At 39.0% G+C, this 20,403-nt stretch overlaps 1 protein-coding gene across 2 annotated transcripts in view; it reads left to right on the forward strand.

Annotated features, from left to right (window-relative positions):
• Positions 1-3,254, forward strand: part of LOC131153094 (beta-hexosaminidase 3) — an 84,812-nt gene extending 81,558 nt beyond the window's left edge. For both annotated transcript variants that reach the window (XM_058105138.1, XM_058105139.1), the window contains one exon: positions 2,864-3,254. In XM_058105138.1, coding sequence (XP_057961121.1) covers positions 2,864-3,030 — 167 coding nt within the window. In that variant the 3' untranslated portion in view covers positions 3,031-3,254. The remainder of the gene's footprint in view (positions 1-2,863) is intronic.
• The last annotated feature ends 17,149 nt before the right edge of the window (positions 3,255-20,403 follow it).

Genomic DNA, 20,403 nt, shown 5'->3' on the forward strand with positions numbered 1-20,403 from the left:
ATTCTATGTAATCTCTTTATATAAAGTTTCCATCATAAGCCATCCAAGTAGCACTCCATTTCAACCTCATTTCAACATAGTGCCATCTCAAACAAGTGCAAATTTCCAGCTTGACCAACCACTATGTAAAGTGAAAATAGCCTTTGGAGGTTTAATGTCTTTCACCCAAGGGAGTCAAAATCTCTACTTAAATTTCAAAATATTATCAGCACAAATAGCACATAGGTATACTAGACATCCAACTATTTCACATAATAGGAGTTAGATTAATGCAGACATAGGTTGTGTCATAGCAAACAAACCATCTTCCTTGCAAGACTAATAGCCATATGAAATGAATTTCCCCGCTACTTAAAACAATGTGTGAACTCATTTTCTTCTATATATATTAACTAGCAAATAAGAAACTTATGAATACTTTTCCCTATTAGGATTCAATATACAAGTTTCAACATTTTTCCTTGAGCAACTCCATTTTTACCTAAAATCCCAAGTGAAGATTTAGGACACCTATCTTGTTTATTAGCTTCTCCTATTTATTTTATTACACCTTTGAATTTATTTTTCGTATATATATATTTTTTTATTTTTCTTGATTTTACATCATTTTCTATCCCCTTCCTCTCTTTCTCTCTCTTCTTTGTCCCTTTCTCTCTAGCATAAATGATGATTGGCATAAATGATGATTGGTATTTTCTATGTTTCTGTTCATATTAGCGGCAAGCTGTTAGTGACCTCGTAAGTATTCTGCCAAGTGTTTGCCAGCTGTCCATAACAAACTTCAGCAATGTCCAACTTATTTTTGCCCGATCCCGATATACCTAATCTTAACATGTACTCATTCATTTCATCCAAGCCCCTCCTACCACCATTAACTTAAAGTGCTATATCTATCGACTAAAAGAGCACACTACTTTCCACTTAGATAATGCACCTGCTAAATACAAATTCATTCAACATAAAGGAAATGCAAACTATTTATGAAATTGAAATTGAATTTACCATCACTTAAAAGGGTATGGTTATCACAATATATCCATTGAGAAGATTAGTGGAAAAGTTTTGGGTAATGGAAGGAACTCACACATGGTTTTTATTGATATAGCAACGGCATATGATATGGCATAAAGGGATGAGTTCTAGAAACAAAGAGTGTAGGAAGTGTAGGCAATAGGCATATAGATGGCAGAATATGTACAATAGGTAATAACCAAGTAGAGTCTGAAATTTTCAATCAAAATAGACAATTGGTGTGCAGTATTCTTTTTCTTGAGTTACAGATGGACTAACTAGGCATATCCAAAACAAGGTTCCATGGCATATGTTGTTTGCAAATAATAGTGTCTTAATAAATGAAACTTGATATGGAGTGAATCTATGTTAAAATTTTGGAGAGAAGCTTTAGAATTTTGAGGTTTTAAAATAAGCATAAGCAAGCTAGATTACACAAAAATTCTTAGAACTGATATATCTTTGTGCCATGAATCTATTATGTTTTGTGAACATAAAATACCTTTAAAGTTAAAATGATAATTTTATAGGATGATATGTAAGACCAGCTATATAACATGAATAAGAAATAAGTATATCTAAAAAGTAAAAGTTGCAAATTTGAGAATTCTAGAGGCGTAGAGCCTATAGAATAATAACATGGAGGAAAGAAAACTAATTTGTTTGGCATCCTGCAATGTAGACCAAAACCTTTTGCACTGTATGAAGTATGAACAGGCAATCCATCTCTCATTCTCAAGTCTGATACTTCAATTGTTTCTTCACTCTTTAACAACCTGACTGAAAAGCCACATGTTATTCACATGGCTCTGTACAGAATGATTATCATGATTAAAGATAACAGAAAATTAACAAATAGGAGTGAAGAATATAAATTTGGTCAAACATTCCATAACCTGCAGAAATACATTGAGATGCAAGACTAAATCCAACCCTGACAACCCAACTCCGGCGGGGTGGGGCTCTGTACAGAATGATTATCATGATTAAAGATAACAGAAAATTAACAAATAGGAGTGAAGAATATAAATTTTGTCAAACATTCCATAACCTGCAGAAATGCATTGAGATACAAGACTAAATCCAACCCTGACAACCCAACCCCGGTGGGGGTGGGGAGGTGTTGGTACTCCACCCTGATTAACAAATTATTCATGCTGTCAGTATTGCGCTGCAATCTTCGGCCGATTTTACCATAGAATCACCCAACAAGCTTAGGTCATTGAGATAACATGTCATAGGGAAACCATAACCATCAAAACTTGTGTTACTGTGAAAATGCAATGGCAATGATTTATCTACTGCCAACTCTAACACGAATGATGAAAATGTCTGGGGTAGATGTCACATGGAGCATACAAGATCATCTTCCACTTGCTTCAGCTCATTCTTTGATCCTCTGCTCTTTTGTTAGCCTTTGGAATGTGCAGTGTTGGTGCGTGTAACTAGCTTCATGCGTGCCATTTTTAGTAAATATATCGACGTCAATTTTATCAAAATATTTAATATACTTCAAAAAATTTTCTCTGCATTCAAGGTCCTTTGAGATTTTTAAACACCTAATTCTCAACTGCAAACTAAGCTATCCAAGTTGCTGAAAAGCTAGTGGCAGAAGGATTATCTACTGCCTAATAATTTCGTAGTTGTTAGTGGTAGCTGTGAACTATGTGATGCATGCATAATCATTGTTGTGTCTAGATTTGATTACATTATCATCAAGAAATACTTTTTTTATGTTTTACTCTGCTCTCTCTCTCTCTCTCTCTCTCTCTCTCTCTCTCTCTTTGATAACTTATTCTTGTTACTAACCCTTTTTTGCTCTCTTATTCCTTTATTTTCTTTGTAAATGAAGAGCGGCTGTGGACACCTTATGACAAACTGGCCAAGAATCCAATGGAGGTTATTGGAAGGTTGAAACACTTCCGGTGCCTGCTGAATCAGAGAGGAGTTGCAGCTGCACCAGTGACTGCACCTGGCCGAGGTGCCCCAGAAGAGCCAGGCTCTTGCTATCGGCAATAGTAAGCTCAATCAGTCTCCAATTCTTAACGGAAGAAATGGAACTGGTTATTGCTTTTTATCTCCTAATAAGGTCCAAATAAGGGGCGTTCCTTGTATGAACTGGCGGCTTCTGTGAGATCCATGCTCCAAGCAATTGCTTTTGTTGATTTGAACTTCGGATGAAATGCATGGATCTTCATAGCTGTCCTTAATAAGAGAAAAAATTAATGATTCTATAGAGCAAAGATTGTGAGAATGAATGCATGGGGAGAAGCATCTTCTAGGGAGAACAACAAAAACAACATAGAGGAATGGCACAAATGTGAACTGCCCTAAAATAGAGTTTTGCAAAAACAGAGTTTGGACTGTTAAAGTGAACGTATCACTATGTTTGGGAAAATGGAATTTAAGGCTCAAACTTGGATTTGTGCGATTTGAAACATTCAACACAAACTTGTATTAAGTGTTCTTGAGCTCCAACACAATTATAAATTGACTTCATGTTTCTAGAAAAAATTATTAAAAATTTGCTGGTAGTAAAAAATGGAATAAAATGAAATAGAATTGGTGAGGAACGATCCCTCTATGCAAGACTCAAGAGCCCATTAATTACTATATGTTATATTTAGGTTTGGAAAAGTTATGCAAGCCTCACCACCAGGACCTAGACCACTCTAAACTTCTGATTCGTGTGGGGTGCTACTGTGACATTTTGCAATTTGTGGATTCCAAATTTGATGTGTAGGAATAGTTCCTTATAATCTCTCTCCTTCACAATGCACATAATCATAAAATTTTCATTCCATTTCACTCTTAATTGATTCTATTGCAACACACCGAACTGTGATTCAGCAACTGGATCATGAATCTGGATCAGCACCACTTGCTCAGCACAACCAGACAAAACCCATTTGAATCCTGGCTCTATTATCATAATATCACTCAAAATTAGCTGCCACAGAAGGCAACGGGCCGCAACCTGCCTCAGTTGGACCCTATGCTCATTGGTTCATGCTGAGATTAGCACAGCTGAACAACAGAGGTGTTATCTTTATCTTTTAATTTAAAGCATGCTCTGCTTTCAGCTGCCCTTTTGATATATATTATTTACATGTATGCACTAAAAGGAGGAGTTTCTACTTGGGCACAGGAGAAACTTCCCTCCACGCCTTGAAATTATAATGGCATGTGAAATGAAGAGTCAAAATGGGCTATGGCTTATATAATAATAATAATAATGATCAAAGTAGGCATGTGAATTTAATCCTATTTGGGTCCTGAAATTTAAATCTTGAATTTAAATTTGTGGAGATTTGAACGAACTGTAAGATAAAATTTTATGGATTTCATCCATGTCTAGTACAATTCAAATCCTAGTGCCAAAATTTTCTTATTTAGAAGTAGATTCTCAGTTCTGCAACTGGCTTTAAGTTTTCAAGGCATTCCTGTAAATGTTTTTCTCTACTTTTAAAAAGTGAAGACAAGAGCAATGGTATAAAACGAAATAAAAACTTAAAAAGAGTTTGGGTTTTAAAGCATTCACATAGTGCACTTCCATGACTACTCATTGAGAAGATATTAGGAAAGTCAAAACCTAACAAAAGAGGTAAATGTGAAGTGTGTGGGATGGGAAACGAACAAAATGGAATGTTCTAAATTTTTAACACGCGGAATCATCCAACCAAAGGCTGAGAAGTAGGGTCGATAAAGCTTATTTTTAAACCGTGCAATCATCAAACCAAAGACCAAAAGCAGGGTCATTAAAGCTTAAGGTATCCAGGTTAATTTTTTTTTTTTTAAAAGAAGTCGTTGCCTGATGTTGCTCCCGGACAAATTATATAATTAACACTAAAACTCGCAACATTATCATGTATTGTGCAGAGTGGCATGAATGTCAATGCATTGTGGAAACTAACAAATGAAATCCGGAACAAGCAATGCGAGAAACCAATGATGAATATACGGAAACACAATCAGTCACAAAGAGGATGAAATGAAGCAATAAGAACACACGACACAAGAAGTTATGTAGTTTGATAAGGTGCATATGTCCACGGGAGCAAACGGCTGATTTTTACTATCAATTCGTCAACCTTATATCAAGAGTTACAAATATTGTTTTTATATCAATCCTATGTATACAGAAGACTTAGACTATATCTAAAACACTCCTGTAGCATTCCTTGGAGGAAAATTCACCGAAATCTCTTAATCTACTGATCTTCCGATTCAAAATTCATGATTTGCGCTGAACAAAATCGTCGACAATTTCAACAAATCATTGACAGTATAGACTGAAACTAGAGAAACTGTTGATGGTTATATACTAAGGTCAAACCGTCGATCATATCGTCGCCAAGTAGTAGTCGACGGTTTCTTCTTGTAGCCCCCTTCCTTGTTCTTTACTTTACCATGCTTTCCTGACACATGCATTTCACTCAATATGAGCCACATATCTAACATCGTGGATATATTAGTTTTTTCTTTTCTTTTTCATTATCATTTTTTGTATTTTGGTCAAAAAGTAAGAACAAAACTGAGGTGAGACCACTATTCATACCATTATCATTGTGATCCAATATGTGTATAATCAAGATTCCAATAGAGTCCTGTAGCATTTATTAAACTAAGCTAAGATATGATGAAATATGAATATATGATTTTTTTAATATATTCTTAAACATGTTAGATAATATGTATATTTAACTAGGGGTATTTTAGCTAGGTTTATTTCTATTGTGTATTTAGTCTCTTGTATTTTGAGTTCTGTAATACATATTGAATTTTGGCTTGCATGTGTGCAGCCCTCTCTCCCTCTTTGCAATCTCTATCTCTCTCTCTTCTCTCCCTTTTGCATTGTATTATACTTTAACATGGTATCAGAGCAGCCGATCCCCTTTGTGGATATTCGCTGCGAGGTCGTCGTTCAGAGTCTGCAGTTGTTGTAGTTTATGAGCTTTTCCTCCCTACAATTGCCTGCGACTGTCGTGGCCGTCATCGCTCAGCTTTCTTCCTTCTTGCACTGAAGCCGTCGTCGCCATCGTCATTCGCTCGTCATTGCCGTCGTCGTTCGTTCATCGTCGCTCAGCTTTCTTCCTTCCTGCACTGAAGCCGTCGTCATCGTCGTTCGTCTCCGCCGCACTGAGTTTTGCAATCGTACCTTCCTCGCCTTCGTCATTCGTCTCCGTCGCACCCTCTCTGGAACCAGCACTGAGTTTTGTAATCGTACCCTCCTCCTCGTCGTTGTTCGTCTCCATCGCACCCTCTCTGGAATAGAAACCTCCAGAATCGCACCCTCCTCTGCCTCACCGGAAATTGCAGACCGTCGCCGCCGGCACCTATTTTCTGGCAGCCTCTTGGTTTTTGCTTTATTGCATCAGTAAAGGTCATTTGCACTCTCACTTGGTTTTCTGGCAGCCTCTTGGTTTTCTCCCACTTCTCTATACAATGATGCTCTTGATTATTTACAGTTGACAGAAAGGATTCAAAGATTTCTGCAAGTACCAATTATTGCTTTCCGCTGTAGGGTCTCTCTTTTGTGATTTTTTTTTGTTGGGTGCATCCGTATCTGTTCGCGTGTGTTGGGGTACTGATTGAATGTAATGGGCGTTGCAATTCGGTTTGATTTGTGTATTTATACTTTCTGAGTTTGTTCTGGGAGAGTCAGTCATCGGCCAAAATATAAAGTGTTTGCAGTGCTATTTATTTTTAAATTTATTAATTATTCTATTTTTTGGGCAATTGAGCAATTGAGAGTTCTTTATATTTGAAGATGGTTGTTAATTTATCAGTCTCATATAAGCCATCTTTCCATGGTCAAAATCAACGTAAGAAAGTTGCCATTGATGAGTGTAGGTGTTGCAAGCAGAAGGGTCTCAATGTCTATTATTGTTAAGTAAGAGACAACAACAGACTTCGAAAGTTAGGCATTATCGCACTGCAGCTACTACATCATCTACACTATTTCTTTTTGTAGAGCAGTTTCAGAAGCTTCAATCTATATCAAAGCCTAATGTCTCATTTGTTTCTCCCTCCATAGGTTTTGTCCTCCTCATCCACTTCAGGTATATCTCCGTTTACTTGGATTTTTTATTCAGGTGCTATTGATCATATGTCTAATAGCATCTCTCTATTTACATCAATATCTTCTACCTTGACACCTTCATCCTTGACACCTTTATCTGTTTTGGTTGCCAATGGTACCCTAATGTCATTGGTAGGTACTGGTTCCATCATTTCATCCTGTTTGTGTCTTTCTGATGTTTATTGTATTCATCAACTCTCCTTGAATTTGATTTCTATTAGTCAACTATGCGATTCTGGATATTGTGTTTCTTTTACTCCAACCTCATGTTTTGTACAAGATCCAAATTCCAAGAAGCTGATTGGGACAGACTATAGGAAGGAGGGATTGTATGTGTTAGAAGAGCTTCGAGACAAAGAATTTGCTGGTTCTAGTGTTGACTTGTCTTCTTTTCGTTTGAGTTCCAATTCTTCTACCTTTTATTTGTGGCATTCACGTCTTAAACATGTTTCTAGTTCTCGACTGAGATTTTTGGCTCCCACAGGTGTTCTAGGAAATTTATCTCCTCATGACATTTCTGATTGTAGTGGTTGTAAGCTTGCAAAATTCTGTACTTTGCCCTTTAATAAAAGTACATCAATGTCTTTTGCACCATTTGATCTAATCCATTCTGATGTTTGGGGACCAACTCCTTTGCATTAAAGAGAGGGTCCCAATATTATGTTTCATTCACTAATGATTATACTCATTAACTTGGATATATCTTATGAAGAAATGTTCTGATTTCATTAGCATTTATAAAATGTTTCGTGCTTTGGTTCAAACGCAATATTCAACTGTCATTAAATATTTCAGGTACGATATGGAGAGGGGGGGGGGGAATATAATTCTACAGAGTTTTCCACCCTACTCACCTCTGATGGTACCATACATCAATCATCATGCACAGACACTCCTGAGCAAAATGGTGTGGCTGAAAGAAAACATTGACACATCATTGAGATAGCTCGCTCCATTTTCCTTTCTGGTGATGTTTCCAAAGTTTTCTAGGGAGAAGCAATTCTCACTGCCATATATTTGATTAACAAAATTCCTACTACTCTTAATTTGGGAGTCCCTCCTTATGAAAAATTGTATGGCAAAGCTCTGGAGTATTTTCATTTGAGAGTATTTGGTTGCACATACTTTGTCCTTCATCCTCATACTGAACGGTTTAAGTTTTTTGCACGATCCTCTATGTGTGTGTTTCTTGGTTATGATAATGGACAAAAAGGATATTGTTGTTATGATTCGATAGCACAAAAACTTTATGTTTCTCATCATGTCACCTTTCTTGAACATATTCCTTTCTTCTTTATTCTAACAAGCTCTAGCATCTTAAATGAATATGAACTTGTTAATATTGATCCATTTATATGTGATATTGATTTAGAGTCTTCCCCAGTTGTTCCTTTTTTTTCTCCTTCTTCTCCACTTTCTTCTGCAAGTACAAATCCCCTATCCTCCTTGGCGGACTCCTCTTCATCTTTCGATCATGTGGACCCTGCACCTTCTCATTATCCAACGCGACTGTGTAAGCCCCCTTCTCATCTTGATTCCTATGTTCTTGCATCTAATTCTTGTTATTCTTCTAGTTTTGCTACTCTTTTTAGTTTCTCTTCATACCCATTGTGAGTCTGCTTCCTATAAGGAGGCAGCTTTTGACCCTCTTTGGCAACATGTTATGAATGAAAAACTTGCTGTTTTGTATAAGACCAGCACGTGGGAGTTAGTACCTCTTCCTCCTAATAAAACGGTAGTGGGATGTCGCTGGGTCTACAAGATGAAAACTAAGTATGGTGGTTTTGTTGAAAGATATAAGGCTTGTTTGGTTGCAAAAAGGTTTACTCAAAAAGTTGGTTTTGATTATGAAGAGACATTTGCACCAGTTGCTAAGATGACAACTGTACGTACTTTGATTGCAGTAGCTTCTATTAATAAGTGGAACCTCTCATGGTTAGATGTAAAGAATGTCTTCCTAAACGGGGATCTCAAAGAAGAGGTTTATATGTCTCCATCCCCTAGTGTTTCTCATCGTCCAAGGTAGGTCTGTAGACTGAGAAAAGATTTGTATAGTCTTAAACTAGCTCCTAGGGCTTGGTTTGAGAAGTTCTCTAAAGTACTTTGTTCTTTTGGCTTCTGCTCAAGTGTTCATGATTCTACCTTGCTTACTCGTTATATATCTGCTGGGCGTATTATTCTCCTTCTTTATGTAGATGATATGATTTTAACTGGCGATGATACAGATGAGATTACAGAATTGAAATCAAAGTTGCACCACCATTTTGAAATGAAAATTTTGGGACCCCTGAGATACTTCCTTGGCATTGAGGTAGCCTATTCTCCTAAAGGTTATCTCCTCTCTCAGTCTAAATATGCAGCTAATATCATTCACAAGGCTCATCTTATTGATATTAGGTTTATGTTTATTTCTATTGTGTATTTAATCTCTTGGTATTTTGAGTTCTGTAATACGTATTGAATTCTAGCTTGCCTGTATGCGGCCCCCTCTCCCTCTTTGCAATCTCTATCTCTCTCTCTTCTCCCCCTTTTGCATAGTATTATACTTTAACAGAACAAAAGTTGATGAACATTCCATACTAAATGAAGAAAAAGAATTGATTTGGAAACAAATTTCTTCTTTAGAATTCTACAAGAAAATAATTTGAAAGAAAACAAATGAGCTAAAGTGTTTCAATAATGGAAATTAATTCCTTTTTACATCCTTCGTTCCCTGAAAACAAATAATCCCTGAAAACAAATAAAATTAACAAAACAAGTATACCTATTACACCATCTGAGGCACTCTTCTTCTTTTGATGACTCTATGCACCAACATTCCTTTCCTCCCTCTCTGTGATGTATTTTTCTAGTACCTTTTGTACTTGGCTATTGAATAGACTTGATTTTTTTTTTTTTAAGCTAATAGAGACCATTTGCTCCATGTGCCCTTCTAGTTTTGAACTTGACGCTGCACAAAATATCTGCCAGTAAGGAAATTACTTCAGTTAATTAAAGAGTGGACCAAACAAGGACTTGTAACCCCTTAGTAAAACATGAAAATAGAGTATAATCCCGGTAAAACCCATTGAGTTAAGTGTGCTTGTTATTGAATGTCAAAGGTAATGTTGCAACTATAAAAGGAGATTCCATGGAGGAGATAAGGCATCTTAGAATTTCATAATCTTTGTATTATTTTCATACCCTCTTTGCTCCTTTAGTTCTTGACTTAAGCATAAGGGAGATCCCTTAAAGCAGACCCCAGGTCCTCTAAGTTCTTTTTCACTCTCTTTTTCAAAGATCGAGGTTGTGATCAAGTTCAGTAGATTTTTGTAGCAACAGTTCCTAAAATTTGTTGCTATTTTTTCCCCTACTTTATGAACTTTGCTATTAGTGCAAATAACTTTTTTTTTTTTGGTTAAAATTATTGTTCATCCTTGTAACACTTGTTTTTTTCTCTATGTCACCCAAAAGTACTTCATCAAGCTCTGCCTTCCATTCTTCTTGTCTCCTCTCTAATTCAATGGTGCAACACTATGTTTACGACTTCCTTATTCTTCAATTGATGCCATCAATCACAAACAGGTTCTAATGGATTCTTGAAAGATTAGAAACAAGTTATATTGTCACAAGGTCTAAATTACCGATGAATTTTTCCCCATTTTGTTGGCACCAAGTTCCACTTGGTTCAACCAATTCCTCATAATTGAACTCGTTGGTTTGCTATCCTTCAAATACAGATAAGGAAAAAGGATGTATGCCCACACAAAATTCGTAGGAAGCAACACCTTCCAGCCTTTAATAATGAAATCAAACTCTATATACACACATGAATACCCGCATACAAATTCAATGGTGCTTTAAGCATGTGCTCAGCATGTCTATTTACACAGTAGCCACCGCTAACAGTTAAAGAACTACATTTGACAACCCTTATTTCCTAGGTTGTGCTAGATGTAACAAATATGTGCAAATAAGGAACTAACCCACTCTAATTGTTGTTATGTGGCTAAACCATTACTAGGTGTTGGAAACCCACGAAATTCCTTAAAAAAAGGGTAGTGCAAGTAAGCCATCACATAAAGCTTTCAAATAATTGTTTGCTATTAACATGTTAAAAGATTGTCCAAATATTTTTTCAGAGTATGACCAATGAGTCAAATCTTTGTTATATGCACCAATTATCTTCAATCATGTCCTCTCCATGCATGAGCATTTTGATCAATATAATTTACATTTGCCAATCAAAAAAATGTTATCACATGATATATGATGCATCTAACAAACTACTGAGCTAATTGCACACACATCCTGCGGCATAATCAAAACGAACCATTGTAATAATGTGGTTAGAGACCATGATCCCAGCAATGTCCATCTCTAACCATGTTAAGCATCGACCGAGGCACCCTAACAACCACACAATGAGGATGCTATGTTCTCCATCATAAAATTTCGAAAACAATTCGAAGTCTACAAGATAGCTTATACCAGACCATGTCTCGATGTTACTTCAACATAATGTCTAATTGTCCACATTGCTCAGCCATGTCAAGAGATCAAGGGACTGATAAGCCACTCTCATCGAAAGCCACCTATGTCCTCATTAGATGATTGTCAAGGTAATCCCCTATCTGATTCTCAAATTTCCATAATGTTACATACTCCTTTGTAACTTACTTTCACCTCTAGCAATCCCTTCCACTTGATTGAGTAGTAAGTTCTCCTATTCTTCTTATTTTGTCCTTCAATTCTATGATCGATTTAGACTTTTCATTTTTTCTGTGGCTTTATATAGCAAAACGTTAGATTTTTTTTATTAGTACAATAAAAAAATAATAAATAATAAAAAAATTGTTATATTTGTGTGTGTGACTCTTATACTTAGTGGGATTCACAAAAAAAAAGGAAGAAAAACATGAGTTTTGAAGTGCTCCTAAGTGGCAGCAGAAGACTCGTTGACGAGTGTCTTGTACTCGTCGACGAGGAGATCCAAAGAGCAAGAAAAACTTAGAGATCTTGAGATACCGAGAGCATAAAATGGGCTCATCGACAAATGCCCTATTCTCGTCGACGAGTGTCCTTCTTGGCCTCGTTGACGAATTCCTTGTTCTCGTCGACGAGAAGTTCTGGGCTACGTGCAGTTTTTTGAATTTTGAATTTGAACGTTAGGGTGGTTAGGTAATTGGAGGGAAACCTTTGAAACATTGTTATATATGTCATTCTGGGCATATATTGAGTGTGTGTGATCATTTTGAGAAGTGTATTGTGTACTTTGAGATTTCATTAGTGAAATTCTTGTGCCATTACTTTCGTGGATGTAGGTTTGCCGAACCACATAAATATCGTTGTTGTTCTTGTCATTTATCATTTTCTGGCTGAGTTTTCATTTACTTGTTGTATTTATTCCGTTGTGCTTAGTAGTTATCCCAACCATTTCACAACAAGTTGGTATCAGAGCGATTGTTGTTATGGCATTGGGATCGTCTTTTGCAAGATTTGACATCGTAAAATTTGATGGAACCAGGAACTTTGGTTTATTACAGAGGAGAGTGAAAGACATTCTTGTGCAACAAGGAATGGGAAAGACATTACTTGGTGTTCAACCAGATGGAATGGATGAGGCAACATGGGGTGAATTGTAAGCAAAGGCCGCTTCTACAATAGGTTTGTGTTTGGCCGACAAAGTACTCTATCGAGTGATGGAGGAGGATTCTCCAACAGCTATATGGCGAAAGTTAGAGAGTCGGTACATTTCCAAATTTTTCAATAATAAAATGTTTCGTAAGCAACGTTTGTATTGGCTTAAGATGGTTAAAGGATTAAATTTAGATCAACATAGTAATGTCTTCAATCAAATTATTAGTGATTTGATGAGAGTTGATGTTAAGTTTGATGAGGATGACAAAACTTTGATGTTGTTAAACTCTTTGCCCTCAACTCATACCTATGAAAATCTTGTGACCACTCTTACGTGGGGAAAAGAAACTCTTGATCTTGAAGAGGTAACAAGTGCTTTGCTAAATTTCATCAAAGATTGAAAATATGTAATGAAGGAGAAGGACTTGTGGTAAAGGGAAATAACGAGCGAGGCAAAGGAAAATCCAAACATGGATCAAGTCAGAAATTCCAAAATCAATCCAAGAAGAAGAAAGAAATCCGGTATTATAAATGCGGTAAAAATGGGCATGTGAAATCGGAGTATCCGGATTGGAAGAAGGGAAATTATGAAAAACATGAGGGTACTTCAAAATCTGCGAATATTGTTCAAGAAGGAGATTCAGTGTGTAGTGATGGTGATGTTCTATCGGTTTCAACGAAGTCAGAAAATCTAACGAACTCTTGGATACTTGACTTGGCATGTTCTTATCATATGACTCCAAACAAGGAGTGGTTCAGCACTTATAGGTTAGTGAATTCTGGATCTGTTCTTATGGGTACTGATGCTTCTTGCAAGATCATTGGCATTGGAAATGTAAAGATAAAAATGTTTGATAGTGCTGTAAGAACGTTGTGTAATGTAAGACATATACCAGAGTTGAGGAAGAGTTTGATATCATTCGGTACTTTGGATTGTAATGGCTTTAACTACAAGTCCAAAGGTAGAGTTCTGATGGTATGGAAAGGTAATCTGACAATAATGAAAGGACAGAAATTGGATGGGAATATCTACACTTTGTAGGGAACTACCATTGTAGGTGGAGCTGTAGTCGTAGATGTTGAATCAGATAAGACTGTCTTGTGGCATATGCGCCTTGGGAATATGGGGGAACGCGGCATTAAGGAACTATACAAGAGGAAAATTTTGAAGGGCTTGAAGTCATTTCAGCTGGAATTTTGTAGGATTTGTGTTCTTGGAAAATAGAATAGGGCAATGTTCAGTGCAGCTATACACAAGACAAAAGTATTCTTAATTATGTGCATTTAGATGTTTAGGGCCCGGCTAGAGTTGCATCAAAGGGTGTACATGTGTATTATGTGAGTTTCATTTATGATTGCTTACGGAAGGTCTAGGTTTACTTCATGAGTCACAAATCAAATTCGTTTGCCAAGTTTAAGATTTGGAAGGCTGAAGTGGAAAACCTGACAGGAAAGAGAATCAAATACTTAAGGTCAGATAATGGGACCGAGTACACTGATTCTTGATTTATGGAGTTTTGTGCAGAGTAGGGCATCAAAAGACACTTTACAGTTCGTCGGACACCTCAGCACAATGGTGTGGCAGAACGGATAAACCAGACTCTTAATGAAAGGGGTCAGTGTCTCAGTGTCTCAGATTAAATGTAGGGCTACCGAAAAACTTCGGGGCCGAGGTAGTGAGTATGACTTATTTTTTGATAAACCCATCACCAAGGTCATCACTAGAGGTAAGAGTGGCGGAAGAGGTTTGGACGTGAAATGCAGTAGACTACTCCAAATTGAAGGCATTCGGGTGTCCAACCTATGTTCACGTATCTAGTGAGGAGAGGTCTAAGTTTGACCCAAAGTCTCGTCGTTGCATTTTTTTGGGATATCCATAGGGTGTGAAGGGGTACAATGTAAGAACCTGAACCGTGATATATGGATTTAATTAAGGGAGAGAAGGGTAAAATGGTAATTGAGCAGGCTTCATCGACGAAGCTAGAGTTCGTCGACGAAGGCTCTTTATTACTTGGCGACGAATTTCAGGTGCTCGTCGATGAGAAGAAACAGAGAGGTTTCAAGAAATCGGGAATCTCAAGCTGGTCGACAAGGCCACCGTTTTGTCAACGAGCTGTCTACTTTGGCTCATCGATGAAGTTGCCATTCATCGATGAGGTCGGCCTAGTCAAAGGGGCTATAAATATTAGTTTCCATTACATCCTAACTAAGAAATCTAAAAATCCTTTCTCTCTTTCTCTCTCTAGAACTCGAAGGGCACACTCTCTCTCTAGTTTTCTTTGCCATACGTTGTTGGAATCATCGATCCAATGTTACCATGAGGATCAGGGAAGGATTCTCTTCAAGATTTGTGGATCGGATCTTCGTTTTGGGCATTTTCGGGTTTTGGCATAAAATTGAGGTAAGACTCGATTTTCATTTCTATTTCAGTAGTTTTGTAGAGAATGGAGTCGTGAGTACTTCATGTACTGTGTTTTATAGGTTTTGAGGACTCGATTCATTGTTTAGGAGCCGTAGAGTTTGGGATTAGTCATTTGGGGAAAGGTAAGGGGATTCTATTTATGTCGGTTATTTTTGAAATCTAGCTCGGTAAAACTGTGGTTTGCGGTCTTATGTGCATTTTGGTTACTCATTTAGGGGGATCTAACGGGTAAAATTATGGGTTTTGCATATTACAGTTTTGGGAAAAATGGGGCATTAGGTTGCATCTCTAATTTTGTTGGAAAATCGTGAATATATTGTGTTATTTATATTGTGTTATGGAGATGGTCGTGCCTTGACTTGTTATAAACTATATTTTGAAAACCATGATTGTTGAGATTACCAAATGAGTGTGATTTTGTTTGGTTATATGAGCATGCATGGTTATATTTGTTGAAATGCAATAGAAAATGGGTTCCAAGTTGTTCTAGGTACTGAAAGAGTGTCCGGCTCTATATCCGAGGGCGTATGCTGGTCATGGTTGGCAAGAGTGTCCAGCTCTATATCCGAGTGCGTGAGCCTTATCGGCTGATCACCGAGGGGTGTGGATCCACCAGTTGTACCGGTACGATGCCATGGGAGCCTGGGGCTATGCCATGAGCCGGGGATGCCGTGTAATGTAGGTCAGCTTCGGGAAGAAGGGTGTGACGACACCGGGTTGTTTGATCATGTATGTGTGCGTGTGATGCACTGTACTGGATCTGTATTGTGAAAATACTGGAATTGCATTTAACTGTGTATGTTTTATGTCATGATAACACTCATATGCCACACACCGATATAACCTGGATCTACCTTACTGAGATGTGTCTCACCCCTGTTGTACGCACATATTTTCAGGTCCTTCGAGTTACCGAAACTAAGGTCCTTGTGTTGGGAGCGTAGTGGTTGGTGTACTTCGGATAGCGCTTGTGTAAGTGCTAAGATTGTTGTTTTTCGGTTGTCGTTTTTGGGATATGGTAGGCAACCGGGATTATGTTTTGTATTATGGAACCTGGTTTCCTTTTGTATAGACTCTAGTATGGTACTGTATATGTATAGAAAGACTTTTTTCTGCTATGTATATGGTTTGTATATGGATGTGTATAGGGTGCCTGAGAACCCCACTAGATTGGTCCCTCATTCATTGGGTTGTGTCATTGATGTTTTGTATGATACAGGGACAAGTTTGGTTACTAATTCACCCCTGAGTCCCATTACCGGGTTCAAGGTGTAACCGTTTGGTATCAGAGCTAACTAGGATTTTAGGTCTTGTGGACTTGGTTAGGCGCAGTTATGTGTACATACCAGAGTATAGGATGTGGAAAATGGGTAGAGTAGGGCGAGGGTTGTTTTGTTGCTAGACAGGGACTCACTGGCGGTGTTTCGTGTTTTTTCTGGAATGACAATTTTAGCAAAATCATGGCAAACCATTGAGGATATTCATGTCAGTGAGATAGGATAGACCTGGACCTGTGAGGTGGTAGTTAACATGATTTGTGGTAAATAATTGTGTTAACCGTACTTGTTGTAAGAGTACTAATAGGTTCTTATTGTATTTTCAGAATAGAGCCCAAGGATAAAAACTTGGAAAGTGGCTCCGAAGAGACTGCGAGCGATGAGTCTCCTTCAATGCCTCGGGGTTTGACGAGACAGGTCATGCGGGAGATCGGGCAGAGTGTTAGGAGACATGAATGTTCTCTTACTGCTGCGGGGTGTACCATTGAGAGGTTCACACGTATGCACCCTTCAACATTTTCAGGAGCACCCGATCTGACGATGGCTGAAGACTGGGTCAAGATGACCAAGAGGATTCTGGATGTCCTCCACTGTACCGATAGGCAGAGAGTCCTATACACTACCTTCCAGCTAACTGGGGAGGTGGGGCGTTGGTGGACTGCAGTGAGTCTGTTGGAGAAGAAGAGAGCCGATTCTATAGAGATGTCATGGAGTCGTTTCAAGGAGGTGTTCTTTGAAAGATACTTTTCAGCTTCCACACACGACACTAAGGCGGATGAGTTTTCTACGCTGACTCGGGGAGATATGACAGTGCAGGGGTATACTGCTCGGTATATAGAGCTATCCCGTTTCGCGCCGTGTTTGATCTCGAGCGAGTACGAGAAGACTCAGAGGTTCGAGAAGGGTTTGAGGAAGGATATCCACAGGCTAGTGAGTATGCTTCAGATCCGCGAATTCTCAATTTTGGTAGACAAGGCCATGGTGATCGAGACCGGCATCCGAGAGGATGAGGTGGATCGAGAATCGAAGAAGAGGCTGGTACCTTCTGGGTCCCAGTCAGGATCTCTCCAAGGATCATGGAAGAAGAAGAACAAAGGCTCGAGTTACCGCCAGAGTACCGAACGCCAGAGTTCTCAGGTGAGTCAGGTAAGTGATCGTTGTACCAGGTGCCACAGATGGCATAGCGGTGAGTGCCAGCCATTTGGGGGTAACTGCTACAACTATGGCCAGTCAGGTCACATGGCTTGGGATTGTCATGCACCAAAGAGGGGTACGCCCGCTTCGAGTCAGAATCGGGGGAGTAATCAGGTAGCTCGTGGAACCTACCAGGCGAACACAGCTCCGGCAAGGGTATACTCTCTTACTCCAGCAGATGCTGAGCATTTAGGGAATGTGGTGACAGGTATTTTGATGTTGCTTTTAAATAGAGCTGGGATTTTATTTGATTCGGGTGCGACCCATTTCTTTTTATATGCTAATTTTGTAAAACTGTGCGGGGTTGAGACACGAGTCATGAATGAAGAATTTTCTGTAGTTACACCATCTGGGAGTGTATCATTCTGTAGGAGGATGTTAGAAAACTGCCTAGTGATAATTTAGGGAAAGTCCCTATCGGCGAATCTTGTGATCTACGATATGTCGGGCTTCGAGGCCATACTGGGGATGGATTGGTTATTCTCCAATTATGTCGTGATCGACCATCGTAGGAAGGTGGTAGTATTTAGATCTCCTATGGAGTAGGAGTACGAGTTTGTAGGATCGTGTGTACGTTCAACGCCATAGGTCCTATCGGCATTACAGACGAGAAGGCTACTCTTGGACGGATGTCAGGGGTACTTAGCTTGTGTGAGGGAACCACCACAGAATAAGTTGAGGCTTGAGGATATTCAAGTAGTTAGTGAGTTTCCGGATGTGTTTCCAGAAGATTTACCCAGTTTACCTCTGGATCGTGAGGTGGAGTTTGCGATAGAGTTGCTGCCAAGTAAGACACTGATCTCTAAAGCTCCGTACTGGATGTCTCCAGTAGAACTTCAGGAGTTGAAGAAGTAGTTATAAGAATTACTAGACAAGGGCTTTATTCGACCTAGTGTTTCACCCTGGGGAGCTCCAATTCTGTTTGTGAAGAAGAAGGACGGGTCGATGCTCATGTGCATTGATTACCGTAAGATCAACAAGGTGACTGTGAAGAATCATTACCCTTTGCCTCGTATCGATGATCTTTTTTACCAGCTGCAGGGGACATAGGTCTTTTCGAAGATAAACCTATGATTAGGGTATCATCAAGTGAGGGTTCGATCTGACGATGTGGCGAAAACTGCTTTTCGAACCAGATATGGCCACTATGAGTTCTTACTCATGCCTTTTGGGTTGACGAATGCTCCGAAAGTGTTCATGGATCCGATGAATAGGATTTTCCATGAGTACCTAGACCAATTCATAGTGGTGTTCATTGACGACATTCTGGTATATTGGAAGAGTTTGGAAGAGCATGAAAACCATCTGAGGTTGGTATTACAGATTCTATGGGAAAGGAAGTTGTATGTCAATCTGAAGAAGTGTGAATTCTGGTTGAATCGGGTCGTGTTCTTAGGCCATGTTGTGTCTAAGGGCTGCATCTCAGTTGATCTTAGCAAGATTGAAGCTATGGTTGACTGGGTGAGGCCGAAGAGTGTTCAGGAGGTTCAGAGTTTTCTGAGACTAGCGGGTTATTATCATCAATTCGTGGAAGGTTTCTCTAAGTTGTTTGGGCCTCTAACACGTTTGACCACGACGAAGGTGAAGTTTGAGTGAACCAGTGATTGTGAGCAGTGTTTTCAGGAGTTGAAGCACCGTTTGGTTACTGCTCTGGTCTTGACCATTCCTTCGGGGGATGGTGGTTTTGTGATTTATAGCGACGCGTCTCTGAAGGGTTTGGAATGTGTGCTTATGCAATAAGGTAAGGTAATAGCGTATGCTTCTCTATAACTTAGGGATTATGAGAAGAATTACCCTACGCATGATATGGAATTAGTTGCTATTATATATGCACTAAAGATCTGGCAACACTATTTGTATGGTGTGTAATGCGAGATTTTCACTAACCATAAAATCCTTAGGTACTTTTTCACGCAAAAGGAGTTGAATATGAGGTAGATACAGTAGCTTGAGCTGATTAAGGACTACGATTGCACCATCAGTTATCACCCAGGGAAAGCCAATGTGGTGGCTAATGCATTAAGTCGAAAGTTAGAGCATGCGGAAGTGTCTGTAATAGTAACTCAGCATCATATCAGATGGGATCTGGGAAGCCTTGGCATAGAGTTGGTGGCTAGAGATCATCAAACTTTCATGGCTAGTTTGGTGGTCCAACCGACTTTATTTGAGTGTATTAAAGCCCCGCAGGCTAGTAATGCGGAGTTAGTTGAGACTGTGGAGAAAGTGCAGCAGGGGTTGGTTGCAGATTTTAACATCTCCGAGAGAGGTGTGTTGAGATTTGGAACTAGACTATGTGTTCCAAATGATGATGAGATCTGAAGGGCGATTATGGAGGAAGCACATCGTTCTTTGTACACGGTACATCCTGGTAGCACAAAGATGTATCGTGATTTGCGCGAGACCTTCTGGTGGACTGGTATGAAGAGGTAGATTGTTCAGTTCGTGGAGCAGTGTCTGACATGTCAGCAGGTGAAAACTGGACATTAGAGGCCCGTAGGGCTGTTGCAGCCCTTAGCTATTTCGGAATGGAAATGGGAGCATATTTCCATGGATTTTGTGACCAGATTGCCGCCTGTACTTCACAGGCAGAATGCCATTTGGGTGATCGTGGATAGATTGATGAAATCTGCTCATTTCATACCAATGAAGGTGAGCTACCCTTTGAGTAGGCTAGCGGACCAATTCGTGTAGGAGATAGTCAGAATTCATAGAGTGTCGGTGTCCATTGTGTTTGATCGAGACCCAAGGTTTACCTCTCGTTTCTGGAAAAGCTTGCAAGAAGCGCTGGGGACGAAACT

This window comes from Malania oleifera, chromosome 4 (assembly GCF_029873635.1).
Source record: "Malania oleifera isolate guangnan ecotype guangnan chromosome 4, ASM2987363v1, whole genome shotgun sequence".
Lineage (NCBI taxonomy): Eukaryota > Viridiplantae > Streptophyta > Magnoliopsida > Santalales > Ximeniaceae > Malania > Malania oleifera.